The 17,620-nt window shown below is 42.5% G+C and overlaps 1 protein-coding gene across 1 annotated transcript in view; it reads right to left on the reverse strand.

Moving 5' to 3' along the window:
- ORC2 (origin recognition complex subunit 2) overlaps positions 1 to 17,620 on the reverse strand; it is a 66,355-nt gene that overhangs the window by 1,152 nt on the left and 47,583 nt on the right. The window contains exons 13-26 of the mRNA XM_059476520.1: positions 13,196 to 13,339; positions 12,834 to 12,920; positions 11,862 to 11,951; positions 10,573 to 10,604; positions 9,338 to 9,395; positions 8,285 to 8,469; positions 7,590 to 7,688; positions 6,550 to 6,659; positions 5,059 to 5,191; positions 4,568 to 4,664; positions 2,789 to 2,935; positions 1,693 to 1,864; positions 1,354 to 1,415; positions 545 to 663 (exon numbers count right to left, since the gene is read on the reverse strand). Coding sequence (XP_059332503.1) covers positions 545 to 663; positions 1,354 to 1,415; positions 1,693 to 1,864; positions 2,789 to 2,935; positions 4,568 to 4,664; positions 5,059 to 5,191; positions 6,550 to 6,659; positions 7,590 to 7,688; positions 8,285 to 8,469; positions 9,338 to 9,395; positions 10,573 to 10,604; positions 11,862 to 11,951; positions 12,834 to 12,920; positions 13,196 to 13,339 — 1,535 coding nt within the window. The remainder of the gene's footprint in view (positions 1 to 544; positions 664 to 1,353; positions 1,416 to 1,692; positions 1,865 to 2,788; positions 2,936 to 4,567; positions 4,665 to 5,058; positions 5,192 to 6,549; positions 6,660 to 7,589; positions 7,689 to 8,284; positions 8,470 to 9,337; positions 9,396 to 10,572; positions 10,605 to 11,861; positions 11,952 to 12,833; positions 12,921 to 13,195; positions 13,340 to 17,620) is intronic.

Consider the following 17,620-nt stretch of genomic DNA (forward strand, 5'->3'; position numbering starts at 1 on the left):
GCACTGCAATGCTAGCATTTATCTGCAGTCTGGATTAGAGCTAGACAGCGTTCTGAACAGCTACATTACAGAAAACCTGGAATAGTTCACTGGAGCAACACAGGAAATGCACAAATACTGAGAAAAGTCATTAAATGACAAATCTTCTGGTGGGTTATGCTTGTCTGACACTACAAAGCTCTTCAACATTTATCTTCAACACTATATCTTGTACTGCTGTACTGCCTCATTATTATGACAAGTCTGCATTCCTTCCTTATAGAAATACAGGTAATACTATTGGAAGTAGACTGGCAGGCTCCATAGTCTGCTACTTCTCACAGTCTTCAAAAGAAGACATGTAGGTTGCTGAATAACCAAAGCACACTGCATTTCTATAATCCTCTATCTGTGTAAAGGGTGTTGACAAATTGGAGGCATGGAAAGAGCTGCAATTACAGAATTTCAGCCCCTTGCCAGTTCCTATGTGCTTAAAAAATACAGCAAGTAGGAATCCTTTTTATTCAAATAAAAATGGCTGAATAGAATTCTTCCCTGGACTCACCCGCTTGGTCCGGATCAGCTTGTGGTCCCTGAATTCTGTCAGCTGTGCCCTGAGTGTCAAGTCACTGTTCACAAGGAAAGCCTCCCGACACTGCTGGTAAAAGTCTTGGAAAGACAGCCCTGGAGACAGAAAAAGGCAAGAACAAGAAACTGAAGTAGTAAGATTGTCAGATTTTTCCAGGTCTAACACCACATATCCACCTGAAAGTCTTGCTTTGGCTTAGACCAGAGTGGCTACAGTATCATCACTTCTTGCAAGTATACAGCCAAGGTAATACTTCTGTAATTAACGGAAAACAGCTCAATTAACATGTGAGTCACCCTGCTGCCTAATGGAATTTTAATAGCACTTTAAATGCACTTTTTACAATCGTTAGTTTCTCTTAATTTCCAACTCCTCTATCTTGCTTTCTTTACCATTAAAATGTTATTCATATCCACTGCAACACCTATGACACAGCAACAGAATATTCCACGTGTATCCTAGAAAGCACAGGTACATCAGAAGCCATTTATATAGGACATTTAAGTGCAAGTTATACAATTTCAGTCTTCATTTTAATTTTTTTAGTCCACAGTCCCTCACCAACAGTCTCAGCCATGTCTAAGCCTGTAAAAGGCAGTCCTTCAGAGCCAGCCAGTCTATTGATTTCCTGTCTGAGTCAGACACAGTGCCACTAGAAAGACAGTGAGCCTCACTGAGACAACTGTTCGAGCACTTCTGTTGCTGGATGTGTAACCTGCATACCAAACCCCAGGGCTGCTGTGAACAGCAACAGCCCAAACAAATGAGAAAAGGTGGGTACCTACCTGGATAAGATGGATTGTCCTTTTTCTCCAGCTGGTGCTGAGCAAGCAGTCTGAATATCCCTCTAAGTGAAAGGAGGAAAGGGAAAAAACAAAATAATAATAATTTTAAAACAACCCAAAACTAGCACAGTTAGAAAATATTAACTAATTTTGCCTTATGCACAAAGAACCTGGTTGTGAATCTCATCACTGGACAAGGCCTGCTATCCAAATTTAAAGTAACCAATCAGCTGGAACCCAGGTCCTACCATCTTGGTCTGGAACACTATTATCAGAAAACACAGATTGCAAGGACTGGGTCCTTGGCAAGTGCTACTGTGAAGTGTAACAGTGTCTTACCTGGCATTGAGAGTGAGGCTATGCAGGACATGCATTAGGGAGCTCAAAGCCAAAGATCCAGACTGTTGTACTAAAAGTGAGTTCTCATAAGATGTTTCTTCCACATAAGGATTAAATGTGGTTGTCTCATACCAAAGCCAGTTATAGAGGCTCAGCTTTGCCTGATCCCACACTAGACAGACAGAACACAAAGAGCAGACAAAACTGGGAGATTTATGTTTTCTAAGGCATTAAACAAACAATATTAAAATGCTCGCAGCTCTGGTGTAGGATTGAGGAAACAATATATGCTCGTGAAATTCACATTACATACACCCTGATAACTGCAGTTCCAGTAAGATAAATTCTCACCAACAAAACATTTGCAGGCATCCCTTTTCCACAGATACATTGTAAATCCTTCCAGAGTCAGGAGTATGCAAACAATTTCTGGCTGTAGCTGGAAGCTCTAAAGCTCTACCTAGAGAGGGGGTAAAATAGCTGAAACAAGACCCTTCTCAGAGTGGGTGGAGATTCCTCCTTTTAGTGGGGACACCCCTCAAGGTTACTCCTCCAGCCTGAGCTAAAGAGATCTGCCCATAGTTGTTGGTATGGGTGAGTAAAATCAATTTCTACTTGTACAGTTTTTGCTAGCTTTAATATAATTGCTTCAATATTGCTTTAAAAAAGTGAACTATACTAATTGTTACAGCTACCTGTGCTGTGTAGTAAATAATTCTGATTAGGATCTTTTAGTCTAATCATAATAGTAATCAATATAAGTAAGTTATTTAAGTATCTTTGCTTTGCCATCCTTAATTATCCAATCTCCAATTCAGTAAGCTCCTAAAATCAAACTGCCAAAAGCTTGGAGTCTATTTGTATATAATGGTTAGTGGTATTTCTCAGTATCTTTACACAGTTTTGGTTCAGCACAGCCACACTCCCAATCAGGACTATACATACATCAACAGATCTGTTCTACACATCAACAGTAATACATACACAGTAATAGTAATACACAGTAAGCAACACATGAGCTTATGAAACATGCTCAGCAGCCCCAAAGCAGAACACAGATCCTTCTCTTGGCTAGATCAGCCCCAGGGGAACTCACTGAGAGGAGCATTGATGTGATCAATAGAGGCAATGAGGTAAATGCTAGGCAGGGAGGATAACTGTGCAAGGATCTGCTGACTTCTTTCTCCTCTCAACATCTGGCTGTCCAGGTTATGAATGAGGACATAGAGCTCTAAAGATGAATCTGCAAGGTCAGAAAAAACAGCAGAGAAACAATCAAAGGAACGGCGCACAAGCTGGTTTCCCATTCCCAGTGCAGTGTAGCACAAGTGTGTTTCACCACTCTCCATATACATCATTCCAATATTGCTTTCCTTGTACAACATAGTTTGAAGCTATACTGGGTGTTTCTGAGCACCTAAAAGGGTTTTTCTCAATTCCCTGTCATCACAGTCACAGGATTGGTTTTTTTTTCAGTTTAAGCTTTTCTGTTACAATCCACTTTTCACTTGCTCACAGCTTTACCAGGAATTGCTCCTTTAGCTGTGTTTCCTTTGCAATTGAAGGTCATTGAAATATATTTTAGAATGGAAGACTAAGCACAGTTTATTCAGATGCTTTTGCTTTACATGACTAGGATCTTTAAGCTACTCCTCACAGTAAAAATGCATTTTCTATTCAAGGTTGGATCCAAAGCATCCTTAGTTCATTGCAAATTTTAATAAGTTCTGAAAAAAAGTTAGAGACCTAGCTCAGATAATGCAAATGGTAGATGTTAGAATTTCCAGCTAGCTTCTTGCTGCTGTACTTATCCCTGGGAACAACTGTCATAGACAGGTAGAAGAATTATAAAAGAAAGGCCTCATAAAATCAGGCCTGCTCTGTTAAATCAATAGCTAGTAGCCTGTCATTTCTTCTAAGTCCAGCTAAGTAATCTGCAAGTTCCTATGTGAAAACAATCTTGGTATGAGAGCTCATTAACACAAGAACATATTCTTGGGTGAAAAACAACTAGCATCTGTGTAAACAATAAGATCTGTCTCACGAGAATCAAGAAAAAATATGTAAACTAGCTAAAAATACAGAAGTTTGATAGATATGCAAAATACCATGTACCGACCAATGAACTAAGTGAGAATGTATTGTCCAACAATAAGGTCTGACACAGGGCCTGCTGATAATCCTATAAAACATGACCTATACAATAAAGATTTGGCTTTTCCTGCAGGAAGAAAATGGAGTCTCAGTTGATTTATTCCAATGAACAACCATTTCCTGAGTCCAGAAACAATTCTAGAACCGTAACCAGTTTTTGGGCAAATCCATACATACTTGCCTGCCAATGGAAACCAGTGAGATCAGCAATATCAGACTGCAAGACTGACTTATGTACATTCAGGTGGGAACTGCTGTTACCCTGCCTTTTTCCCTTAGTCCCACCAGAAATACTCACAAGGTAATGATGAAAAACAGAATGTAACCACTGAAACACCAATGCCATGCACAATTAAGATTCCATGGCTATCTGTGTATGAATATACAAGCAGTAAGACAGACATTCAGAAGCAATTCAGCAAGCCCTTTGTGAGGCAATACCTGTTTAATTTTGCTTTTGAAACCAATTCTAACCTGCTTGTTTGCCACTGCTGTCCTGCTGTAAAACACTGACTGAGCTAACAGCTGACATGAGGTTGTTACACATGTATGTACACAGATACTCCTAGTGCATGCTTGTTTTCATATATGTTGCATACATTACAAGCAAGAAATATACTAGCTACAATGCACTAAGAAACCGTAACTGCCTCTATAAAAATTATAGGGGAAGAAAATGTCCAGGCTCTAATGTTTTTATGCATAAAGTTAGTAATTTTACCTTCTTTGAACCTTTTGGTTATGAATTCAAGTTGGTCAAGGGGGCTGCGGAAGGTCCCTATATGGTCCAAAACCTCCTCTGTGATGGAGTTGAGAATCTGAAAAAGAAAACGGGAGTTCTTTATGAAGGGCTCTGACACTGAAGTGCAGAAAATCTTAAACTGAGCCCTTGGATACCTTGTGAGAGATAATCTGATTATTACCATAAAATCCCTAAAACAGTGAACATAAAAAAAATTATACCCCTTCTCAAAAGAGTGACATAAAACAAGGCTTTAGAGTGATGAATATCTATTCACGACAGAAAATACTGCAATTCCTTGGAAAATGTATGGGATCATTTCTTCAAAGTATTAGAAAAGAGAGGAACTGCTCTACAGAGTCTGTTGCTATAGGGTGCAGCAGGTTTCCTTAACATTTTGCACTGAAAGACTCTGGGGTATCTGTAGCACAGGATGATTACACAAACCCACAAGCTTTTCCCCCACTTACAGATCTCACAGTGATGCTGGGGAAGTATCCATTAACCACCAGGTGAACAGAATCCTGGAGCAAAGAGGTACGAAACTTCTCCAAGAGATCACGCTTTGAGCCCAGTCCATAAAGCACAATATTGAAACCCAAGCTGCAGAAAAGTGAGCAAATACAAAGGATCAAAGAAGTGCAAGTCTGGTTTAGGTCCTTACATTCATTAAGCAAAATGATCCACTGCAATCTTGGTTTTAAAAATTTCATGTTTTGTCAACTCTGGGTTTACCTTAAGCTTACAGCTGATAAATAAGGTTAGGAATCTGGAAGGAATCTGGAACAAGGCATCCTAGCAAAAGAATCATTTTAGCAGCCTAGAGGCTCACAAACTTAGCAAAACATGGATGGAAGAAAATGCTATTGACTAAGAACAGAACACTAAATCTACAACTTCAGGTAAGAAATGGTGATCAACACTCACATGCACTCCCTCACCAAGTACTTTAATTACTACAGGTCCAAGTAATTACAAGAAAAAAAAGCAAACTTTCATACTGGTTTACCACTCCCATCCTCAGGCACCATTTCAAAGCAAAATTACTCTATACTCTTGTATATTTCTTACCCTGATTGTTCCACAGAAACAGAGGCAGGAAAGCATAAAGACAGCATGGTATGGAATTGTAGAGACCCAGAAAAGCCGACTTTAGTCACATCCCTCATCCTCTTTCAGGCTGCACTATGATATGGGAAATGCTCATTAGGCCTTAGCCTTGATGAACTGCACCTAGACTAAACCCCTCTCCAGCTTATCAGAAACACTGCCTATTCCCAGGAACTAATATTGTCTAATGAGCACTCATCACCAGTATTGGCTCCAGCCTCAGGGGTGGTGGTCTGCCTTCTTTAAGATGCTTCAGAGTCTCAAAGGTCTCTATAGTTTCATTTGCTTTCCTGAATGTTCACCCTTCTCCTTCCCATGAAGATACACACAAAGCCAAATAAAATTTATATTGCCAGTGTTTCCAAAAGCATTAGGGTTTCTTCATGCCCAGATCACTAGGTACCACAGGCACTGAAATAAACTGCTACACCACTAGAGATAGCCATAGACTCAAGATGGTGAGGGTGGGCTACTCACTACTAACTTGCTGCTGAGAACAAAAATGATTCCTCACAAAGAGCACTTTTCTCATAATTCATTTTCCCTGCTCTCTCACTATTCATGTTCCCTGTTTGTGAATGCCCTCTAGTTTGGTTTAGAGAGACACAGGCAAGCTAAGCAGGTAGAATGCAACTTCATTGCACTTCAGACATTCAGTTCAAGAAGTTAATCAGATAGGATTTGGTCTACAGGACGCACTGAATTAAATTAATGTTACCCACTTTTAAATTTAAGCAAACAATGAAAAAAATTTCCTCCTTAATTCGTACAGGATGTTACTGACATGAGGGGAAATGTACTGGCAGTGCCTTTTAACTAAGCTTCTTCAGTGATTCTCCTTAGATACTTACTGTAATTGCAGCATCCATTTGGAAAACAAGGATTCATGTTGCTGGTTAAGGTCTCTAATTTCAGCAGCATAAGCAAGGGGAGCATTTTTCAAAAGATCATGCAGTGTTTGCTGTGTTGAGAAAGAGATGACAGTCATTCAAAGTTGAGAAGAAGCAAGAGAAACACCTGAAGTCCTTAAAACACTCTCTAGCATGCTCCCTTAACTAGAGAATAGTTTTCATTGTCAGCGCACTCAGTTTGTGGTTAGTTTTTTCTCTCCCCATTAATACCCCACTAGGCACAGTTTTGCTGCTGGAGATACAAAGCAGAGATTAAGTAACCTTATTATGGTAAACAACAGCAAGACTAGGACTAAAACAGATGACACACTGTGTATTTTTCTCTCCTGCCAAGTATGGAAAAATCACTACAGGAAAAACGGATACACATGGAGCTTACACATCACCAAGCACTGTACCAACAAGATACAACATCACATCCCTGGCCATGGGAACAAAGGCTCCAATCAATATGTTTAGCAAGGGTTCAGGTGTTTGTCACTACAAGAGAATGCTCAAAATGCCCACCATCTCAAAAAAAAATACAGTAGAAAGGATATAATTTGTAGCTGATAGCTCAATGTAGAAAAGCATCAAGAATCAAAGGATTAATTCAGCTTTCAAGATATGCTGTAATGCTGATGTTTAAACAGCACAGTAGCATGATAGTCAGCATCAAATCTACACTGGCCTCTCTTCCCCTACAATTTTAACAGCTTTGCTTCCCACTCCCTTGCCGTAGAAGACAGTTGACACTGGAAAGGCAACTGCAATGCATCAGACAAACAAAGTACTGAGAGACAAAACTGCTAAACCTTCAACTACTTTGACGACAGCAGTAGCTTTAACACTGTAAGCTGTGATTTACTCCCACAGCTGTTATGAAAGAACTTGTTAAAAATCCAGATGTTACTTTGGGCAGCAATTTCAAATAACAGCAGGGGAACACTACATCATAGAAATCAAAAACCCAGAGTCGTGTGACTCACTATGAACAGTACCTGATCCAATCTTCTTTTCCGCAGCTTCTGCAGTGTTCGATCTGAAGTGAGCACTTTGGAACTGCTGTGAGCTTCAAAGTATTCCTCCACCAAGTTGCCCTATAAAGGGACAGCAAGGTCAGCAACACTCCTCCTGTTATCAAGTTATCCCTCTCCCTAAGATGGCCAATGAGATATAGGGCAAGGGTGAATACAGAAAGACAGAAATTATTTGCAAAAATGGCTTCTATAGCAGCATTCTGCCAAAGCTAATGTCAGATGATTCTTTCCCGAAGAGACAGCCAGAAAAGAGATTCTGTGAGAGATGCGATAACAGTAATTCTTAACTGGTGTGGGGATCCCGGTGCTGGAAGGAAGTAAGACAATTAAGCTGAACACCAAGCCAAAACAGTAATGTGCACTCCTTTTGGTACTACAGGAATCAATTTCTTCATCCTGTCCCAATACAAAGTCTCCTGCTCCATGGACTTCTCCTTCTGAAGCTGCTAATGATGCCAGCTGAGTTAGCACACAGGTTCACATGGTGCCTGTCCACCAAGGATTACACAGAAGTACAGCAAAAGCCAGCCCAGCTGGTTTGATATGAAATGAGTTGAGCAGTTCTTCCCCAGGGTCAGGTGAGGTCACTAACAGCTCATTGTCATCATACATCCCTTCATGTTTGCTAGCTCAGGGGTATATTTTTGTACACTCACCATCTTCTGCTCCTTTTTTTTTTTGGCTAGGCTGTTTCTGGGAGGAGGTGTAGATGCAGCCTTAGTTTTTGTTGGAGTCTTTCGATCTGACAAAACAGCGCTGACTTCCTTCTGTTCGTCCTCATCCTCCTCCTCTGAGCAGGAAGCAGAATACTCACTCTCACTTTCTAAATAGGGATCTGGAGCTAGAGCATAAATTTTAAGGTTAAAAGCTAGGAATGACTTCTTACACAGAACTCATTTTGCACCACCTCACACACATTCTCTAGTTGTTTTACAAGCATATGAATACTAAACATATTTCACAGAAAAGTAAAATCAATGCTTAAGAGAACTGCAAACACAGATGGCCATTTATTTTGCAGTTCTAGGATCACAAAGTATTGTTAAGTAAAGCCTCCTCCTTGATACCAACCAAGAAACACACTATAAAAAGAGACTAAAAATGGACAATGGAATTCCCTATTTCTCTTAGCATCTCTGTGTCAGTTTTCCCAAATACCAATAGAGCAGGCTGAGTACCTTCTATGTCACATTCTGCAAACATGTTGTTGCAAAATACCTCTGTTAGCAGCACTGATTGAAGAGCACAGATGAAATCTGGCTCAGTCTTGGTCTCTCAACACAAAAGAAACAGAAGATGAAACACCACGTACTAAACTCTCCTCTGCACTCATTCTGGTTTAGCCAACCAGTTATTGGAAATACTTTGAAATGGATGTCTCAGCCATTATCCAAAAGTTTTATGCCTGGTTCAAGCAATTGGGCCACACTAAATGTCAGCACAGGTAAGATTACTGAAAGTTTTGTCTCTTTTGATCATGTTACTGAAGTTCAGTAACTCTGTGCTTCTAATCCTTCCACCTCTCACCTTAGTAGCAAGTAGAGGAAAGGTCTACATGGATTTCCTTAAGGACATTTCTACGCTCTCTGCAGGATAAATCAGGCTGTTTCTGTCACACTGCTACCACAGACAGCTCAACAGGAAAACACTCTCCCTTGAACACAGTGCCTCACTGATCGTGGCAGCTGACAGCAAAGGCTGATCTTTACCTGCTAGTCTCTTTCTGAGTCTGTAAGGTGTGGTGGACACAAATTCTTTCTTTTTACTCTGGAACAGCAAAGAAAAAACATGCATTAAAAGAAACATCTCTCTCCTCTAAACTACCCTCTGCCAAGCAAAGACAGGTTACATTTCCAAACTATTTCAGCCCACATGAAACTGGAAAAGCAGAGGCAGTTAAGTATGGAGAGTTCTTGTTTTCCCATTCAGAGGGAGACAGGATCAATTTCCAAAAGGGGCTTAATTCTTTCAGCTCAACATGGAGAGTAGAAAACTGAATCTCCAACCAAGATGCCAATCTTGGCCTCTCAGGAAGAGCCAAACCACAGCAGTGACAAACTGGAAATGCTTCAGTCCCCACAGCAGTCACCTTCCACATCATGCTATCTACTCAAAGTCACCTGAAGTCCTCTATGAAAACAACAACCAGAATGACAGAAGACCACTCAGCATACTAAGCCCAGAAGTACAGCAAAGCAATCCAAGCTGCCTGGGCTCACCAAGTTGTAGTGTCACATTTTCCTTACATATGTTTAAAGCACGTGCCTGACTTGGACACTGGATCAAGTCTGCAATACTTAGGAAATACTGTTGTTGATCCTGATAAAGTGGATGTGAAATCACCAAGCAGTGACTATGGCATCCCCAAACAACATATCGTTTTCAGGTGTATCTCATCCTGGAACCTCATACCAGAAAAACTGTGCACACATTTCTGCTATGATGCTGTACTGTTTTAGAAAGCCAACTCTTTCACGCCATAGCCACCACAACTGGAAGTTCTGCACTGTATCTCCTCTTTATAAACCAACTGGTAAGTAAGAAACTGAACAGCATCCCAGTTCTGGAACTCCTGTTCTAACAGCATTTCTTACAATTAGGGCTGTTTCTTCCTTTAGTGAGAAACTGGAAAGCTGTGAGTTTAACTGTATATGAAGGGATTATCTAGCATCCTCACTTGTGTGATGCAAGGAAATAGTTTCCACCCATGACAATTCAGCTGTCAAACCTATTATTTGCCCACTGACTGCAAACCCTATAGTCCTGATTAATGGTTCTCACTTGAGTTACTCCTTCTGGTTAGAACAGAAGAGACATCTCTACTGTGGAGTATGCTTTTCAAGGTCCTTCCTTTCCAGAACTGCAGTAATTAGCTAGTTCAAGTTTCACAAGTGTGGAAAAAAACCCAAATACAAAATCCAAGCAATGTAAAATCATTACTCACCCTCGGCTGCACTTTGTTTGAACTTGAATGCTCTGAAAAGGAAGAAACAGCATTGTACAGAGTACTGCAAATTTTCAACACTGGCACAATATGGTCCATTAGAAAAACAGGCATTCACTGTTCAAAGGTACACTGTGCCTGAATATCAGCTCCCTGGATAGTTAATCCTATGAGGGAAGCCTTAGTTCCTCACAGGCAGGCAAGGAGAGAACAAAGAGAGTTGTTGGCAGGAATGGGTTAGAAGTGGAAGACTGGCAATGAGAATTGTAAATATGCTCAAGTGCCCATGCAGCTGGGGATAGCAAGGACTCCAACAGCAATGCAGAAAAACAGATATACCATGTCTATTGCTGTTTACCCTGTGTATGATTTGGGAATAGAACATCTGTGTATAGATAATGTAGGTGTTTGGTGGCCTGGAGGCACCCTAACAGACAGATCAGAACACTGTGAAGATCACAGCATGGGGATAAACCATGCATGTGCAAAACCACTGATACACCAGTGTGAACAGCACTGAACCACACATAAGGGTGCCTGCATCTCCACTCATGTCCCTCTGCCCAGGTGTTGCTTCAGGAAATTAATAGAAATAAATTTACTCTTTGCATTCTGGCTGTGAGTTTGTGGTGGCTCCAGCAGCCTGCCTGTGTCAGGTCACACAAGAGTCAATGTTATTACCACAGAAGGCAGCTGCTAATTCCTGGTCACAGCTTTGGGAGGCCAGGAAGGAGGAAGAGACTCCAGCAGGGAGGGATGAAGCTGAAAAATGAGCTAATGTTCCCTCCCTGAGCACATCAAACTCCATTTCCAAGCATAAATGCACATCCTCTTGCCCGTGTTGACATGCATTGACTTCTCCCACCTGTATTTCTCCCTACAGCACTAGGTGTTAAATATTATATAATAAAGTATGAATTTACACATGAACACCCACACACTCCTACCCAGTCAGTGTTTAACACACCAGCCCAGCTCATAACTCTCTCAAGTGCAAGTATTTCTATTGAACAGAAAGGAAGTAATTAATGTCACAGCAATAGAAGAGAGAGATGTTCATGTTTCCTCAAGAGCAGCAGGGCAAAGGAGAGATCTGACACCCACGTGAAGCACAGGCCATGCACATCAAACTGTGCAGCCCGTGTGTTAACCTGAATACTTAAGCCCTGGTGTTAACTAGAATACTTAAGCATGAGAGAAGCTGGAACTCAACATTCACTCCACCACCCAAAGAGAAACATAACCCCCACTCACTCAGCCTCAGTTCCCCAAACCATCACAGGACTTACGGCTGCTTTGAGGGGTTTTGGCCATCTTCTCAGGGCATTTGGAGTCATCAGGTGCCACATTCTTTTCTGGTGTCTGGGCTAATTCAGAAGCTGTAGGAAATAGGGGGAAGGGAAGGAAGGACATGTCAGGTACAAAACTTCCAGCTCTGGCTAGTCAGAAATGGAGCCATACACCTGAAATGCTCTCTTCATATTAATTTCCTAGACATTTCAGGAAGTTCTAGGATTTTCTAACTGTAAAGGTGGCTGTATTCCTCAGCAAAGATTTTCAAAGGCTGAACTCCTCAATTAATTAAGTTTACAAATATGGCTGATGGCAGAGCACGTTTTGCTCCCTGGAAGACCACATGTCTTTGAATTAGAGCAAGGTTTGGTCAGGCTCACTTAGTACTTTAAGACTGCTCAGCTGGACATAACAGATCATCAGATATAGCAAACACATCGGCTCCCCAGGAAGAACTATTTACCTGTGTCTACTCTTTATCAGTACCAGCTGAAGTTCAATGACTGATGTGAATCTGAAATACCCTGCTAACAGTTCCTGCCACTGTGTGACCAACAGCCTATTCCATGTAACAGATCGTCACAGTATGACTTCCCTCAGTTTTCAAATTGAGTCGTGGCTCCAGGAGACAGCACCAGTGAAATCCACCCTGCTGCAGAAGGAGGTCTAAGATAGGAAACACAACTTCCCAAGACACAGCAGAAACTAAGAGGCACCAAAACCAGTTTATGTATAGTGATTCAGTAGCATGATCCCTCTCCCTCAGCTCATCTTTTGTAGCATGTAGCATTAGCTGTGACAAATAAACACTAATGAAGTTCAGATGGTGCTGGACATACAAGGATTCTTCATGTGAGTGACAACCCTGCTCAAGCATCTTATCTGAACTGAAACAGTCCACCCTCTCTGGAACTGCCACTTTCTGCTTGCTTCTCTTAAGTCTGCAGAGAAAGAAGAGCAAAACATACCCAGCTCTGCCATTTTGTTGGAGCGTTTGGGAGTCTGGAATGAGTAAACTTCACCACCACTTATATTTGAGCCATTGCCCACTGGATCTGTGAAAAGACATGTTACTTGCAGCTATTTTAAAAGCACTGATAATATTCCCAACCCAAGAAAGATGGAATGTAACATTTCACTATTTGGCTTTATACTGCAGGTGATACAAAACAAATATAATAATAAAATCCTAGAATCATAATCTTCTACCTGTTACCACAAGCACAGAGCAGATTAAGCCCTCAAAAGCAACTTCACCAGCACTGTACAACCCTAACACTGAAAGAATCTCCTGAAGTCAGAGCTGTGTCAGGTTTTCCCCTGCTAATACCTTGGGCACATATTCCAAGAGCAGCAACATAGTTCTTCTCTTCCAGGATCTCCTGAGCTTCGTTATCAGAAATATTCTCAAGCTTCTTCACAAATCTCTTGACATTGACACTCAGCTGAGCCTTCTCCTTCCGTACTTTAGTTCCTAGAATTGTAATAAAAATTTAACCTCCTGCCATTTCATTATTTCTATTGCAGTAGTACACAGCCATCCGACTTAAGAGACCAGGCTCCTGTTATGCAAATCACTCAACAAATTCAACGCTGAGATGTCCTGCTAAAACAACAGCTGGTCGATATCTGACCCTATAGCCATTCATCCCTCCTCCACCACAAATGCTGGCTCCTGCAGTCCATGAGGCTAAGACACTCATTTCAGAGAACACCAGCTCCACAGAGAAGAACAGGAGAAATGACAGTGGCTCACACATTACAGTATCAAATTGCATGCAAAGGGATGGTACCTGGCAACTCTTATTTTTTCCTAGGGAAGAGGGGCGATTGGAAAATACCTCGCCTGTAGGCTGAAAGCCCTCTGGACACCACCTGCATGACCTTCTGCTCACAGCAGGACCAGCAGTGAAGCCTGAAAGAAATGCTCCGTGCCTTGTACTGGCAAGTTTTAAGCATCTCCACAGAGGCTCCCCAGCTTAAAAGTAGTCAGAAGTGCAGCAAAGCACTCGTACGGCATACACCTGCAGCTTCGTTCCGGTTTGCCCGTGCGAGGGTCTAACCGCGTCAGGCCCGAGGGGCTTCCCGGCTCCCCGCGCCGCTGCCCCGGCACCCGTACACGCTGCTGCGGGGGGAACTGGTACCGAGACCTCGTTCTGCAGCCTGTCCAGTGCCGGGCTGGGACAGAGACACTCTGCGGGGAGCAGTCAAGCGGGGCAGAACGACCCCAGAGGCCTCGTCCTCCTGCAGAACCCAGCTCGGGTGTTGCAGAGCCCCTTTCCCGGGGCCGGCCGCGGCTGCTCAGAGCCCTCTCCCAGCGCGCTGGGGGCAGCGGGCGGCGCTGAGCTGGGCTATGCCCCGGGCCGGCTGTACCTGCGTCGTCGGAGATGTGCTTGAGGACGTCCTCGTCGGGCACGAACTTCACCTGCAGGGAGCGGCGGCTGCCGCGCATCCCCTGGGGCCGGCTCATGGCGGCTCCCCTCACGTGGGCACGGCCCCACCGCCGGGGGGCGCTGCCGCCGGGGGGGCGCGGAGCGGCCCCGCCTCAGCCCTCTCCCCTCACGGCGCCGCTCCTGCGGGACCGGGGTCCCGACCGCTCCCCGCGCCCCCGGCAGAGGCGGCGGCAGCGGGAGGCGGAACCGGGCTCACGTGCCAGCCGGGGGCCGTCCCCGAGGCAGCCAACCCGGGCGCCGCGCCTTGAGGGACCTGTGCGAGGGCCAACCCGCGCCCGGCTCCCAGCCCGCCTCGGCCGCAGGGCAGGACTTCCGCCGCCGGGCCCACGCGCGCCCCCCAGCTCGTGCCCGCGGTCGCTGTGGCGACGCGAAGCCGCCGCGAGCCCGTTCCGGAGCAGCGCCGCCCGCCAGAGCCCCCTCACGGCTCCGCCCTCAGCGCCACCCTCACGGCTGCCCCCTCTGCGCCCCCCTCACGGCTCCGCCCTCAGCGCCCCCCTCACGGCTCCGCCCTCAGCGCCCCCTCACGGCTGCCCCCTCTGCGCCCCCCTCACGGCTCCGCCCTCAGCGCCCCCTCACGGCTGCCCCCTCTGCGCCCCCCTCACGGCTCCGCCCTCAGCGCCCGTCCCGCCCGCACCAGCATCAATCACATCTTTAAAAACCAGCAAGTCACAAAGTAGTCATTTCTGTTCAGAAACAGCACGATATTTATTTAACATCTTTATATATTTATATATATATTTATAATTTTTTCTGCATTGCAGATTGTGTCGAGTTTTATACATCTCTATTTACAATAATTTAAAATAATTATATTTCTTCTCTGGCAGGTATTTACAAAGTCAATAGTAACTACATTTCACATTTCAACAAGTCAACAGCATGAACCAGCTCAGTAAGACAGTTAAGATAATGGCTTACATGCACCAATAACATGATCTTCAATACGTGCCTTCTTCAGGACTAAGAATGAAGACTTTCCCTGGTCCCCAGGTTAAAGGACATCATACAGCAGAAGTCACGGTTACTGAAAACCTGTTTGATTTAGTCCTTCACCAGTACCGAATCTCGAAGGTCTGGGGCTCACACCAGCAAGCAGGGCTATGCTGGTCAAGAGGGGCTCACACCAACAAGCCATGTACTTTTGCCTAGCCTTGTGTCCACAGAAGTGGGCTATGTGCTGCTTATGCTCCTTCTATGAGATTAAATAATGCTAAAGTAGTAAAAATCCTCAGAAACCTTAGTTCAGAGAAACAAACTTGGTATGATGAAAAAAGTAAGAAAATAATCTTTTAATCCTCGCAGAATGTTTGTTGTTTTTTTTTTTTTTTTTGCTAGTAAAACTGAGAGCAAGTCCTGTATTCTTACAAGGACAAAAACAGATCAAAAACCTCATTGTCAAGTACAGGAATTACAAATTTAAAAAATGCAGCATGGGGTATATATCAATTTAGCTGTTGGGATCTTCTAATAGCAAATAAAAGCTACCATAGTAAATCTAAAATGTATTAAGAGCAGCTGATTATTAAAAATTTTTATTAGCTTTTTCCTGGAATCTTCAATATGAAAAAAGTGTTAAATGACTCTGTTTTATTTAATAATATGGTATTTGTCCATAAATAACCAGCTAGTAATTCCCACCCCTAAAGTATTTACTATGTGCAAGAAAAGAGAAGTAATCATTGAACACTGACACACACACACACATCACACACCCCAGTACTAGGAATCTATTACTATTTTGACATGTTTATTTTATCCTGAGTGGTTGTTAACTCACATCTACTGTATACTTGAAGCCACAAAGTTTTTACTACTTGCATTTTTCATAAACTAATAACATGAAATTCTAGCACGACCACACTAACTGTCTAAACAGAAAGAACAGTGTCAATAGCCGGTATTTCTGTTACTCCCAAGTATTTGTTTTAGAACTAAAGGTAAAAGGTTGCTCTACTTTTTCTGTTTCATGATCAGTTCTGGGGAGGATGAGGACTCAAACACATAGGATTCACTACTGATTTGTAAGGAAGTTTCCATGACAAAGCACCATAGAGACACTTTACCAGCAGATACTTCTAAATAGAAATCTCCCCCTGACCATTTTGCCCTCTAAAATCAAAACCTGTGAGAATTCCAAACCAGATTTTAAAGCAATTTGAATGTTGACTCCTGAACAGATTATTAATCACTCATTAAAAAGTTGTAACAGTATGCAAAGACAGTCTTCTCTAAAACCGCTTAAACCTTACAGACCGTAAAACACTGGGAGCTTACACCCAAGTGGCTGCTCAGTAAAAGTTGATCTCATCACTCTGCTCATCGTGCACAAGGTAAAATGTAGGGCAACGTTTTACTGTATGGATACAAAGCTTTAATATACATCTGTTCCCATCAAGCTCCTCACAGGAAAACCTTAAGAGTCCTTTATGATAGAAGGGACAATTTATGGACCCATTTTTAATTCAACTGGTCCCTCAGATACTACCTTTGGTAAAATCTGATGAACACAGTTAAATAAAATTCAGGAAAAAGTATAGCCTAGAGAAAAATAAGTAAAAGGATGGAATCAAAATTGTACTTTTTTTCATTAAATCTCAAATACAGATGATTAAAATGGGACAGATTTTTCTTCATCTTTTTCTGAAGCAGTAAGGTACCCTTATGACTTGCACAGCTTTCTTCTAAACTTTTAATATCACAGGCCTTGACACTTGACAAATCTACTAGGCAAGTTTATCTAAAATGGCTGGCAGTTGTTTTAAAATCTTGTTCCAAGATTTATTTTAAATAAAATTTCATAATAACTACATGGGAAACCTGGTAAGTATCAGTCTTGCAAAACTACTTACTATTTCCAGGAACAAACCAAGTTGCTCACAGCTCACCATCATCTTCCACCACTGTGGAAGAGGCAGGCAAGTATTTTGTCTCTTCAGCTGGCCATGACAGAAATTTTGATAGACTGATACATGTATTCACTAACACAACACCCATGTCCTGATTTACTACCCCGAATCACCAACAGAAAACTTTTCAACAGCAAAGTGTATCCAACTGCCAGTTAGGAAAAAATTAAAATAATGAACAGAGATTAAGGCCCATATGCTAGAACAAAACAGCATTTAAAATACTGAAGATAATATAAAATATAAAAAATTATATAAATCAAGAATGTGATGCAAGTACAGAGGATCTGGCTTGTTTGCTTAGCATGCTTGAAAAGGAGTGATATTTTGCAACTTTAGTCCTGCAATAATCCTAAACAAGAAACTGAAATAAAAGAGGTACATTTACTCTTCTGA

This window comes from Ammospiza nelsoni, chromosome 7 (assembly GCF_027579445.1).
Source record: "Ammospiza nelsoni isolate bAmmNel1 chromosome 7, bAmmNel1.pri, whole genome shotgun sequence".
NCBI classification, from domain to species: domain Eukaryota; kingdom Metazoa; phylum Chordata; class Aves; order Passeriformes; family Passerellidae; genus Ammospiza; species Ammospiza nelsoni.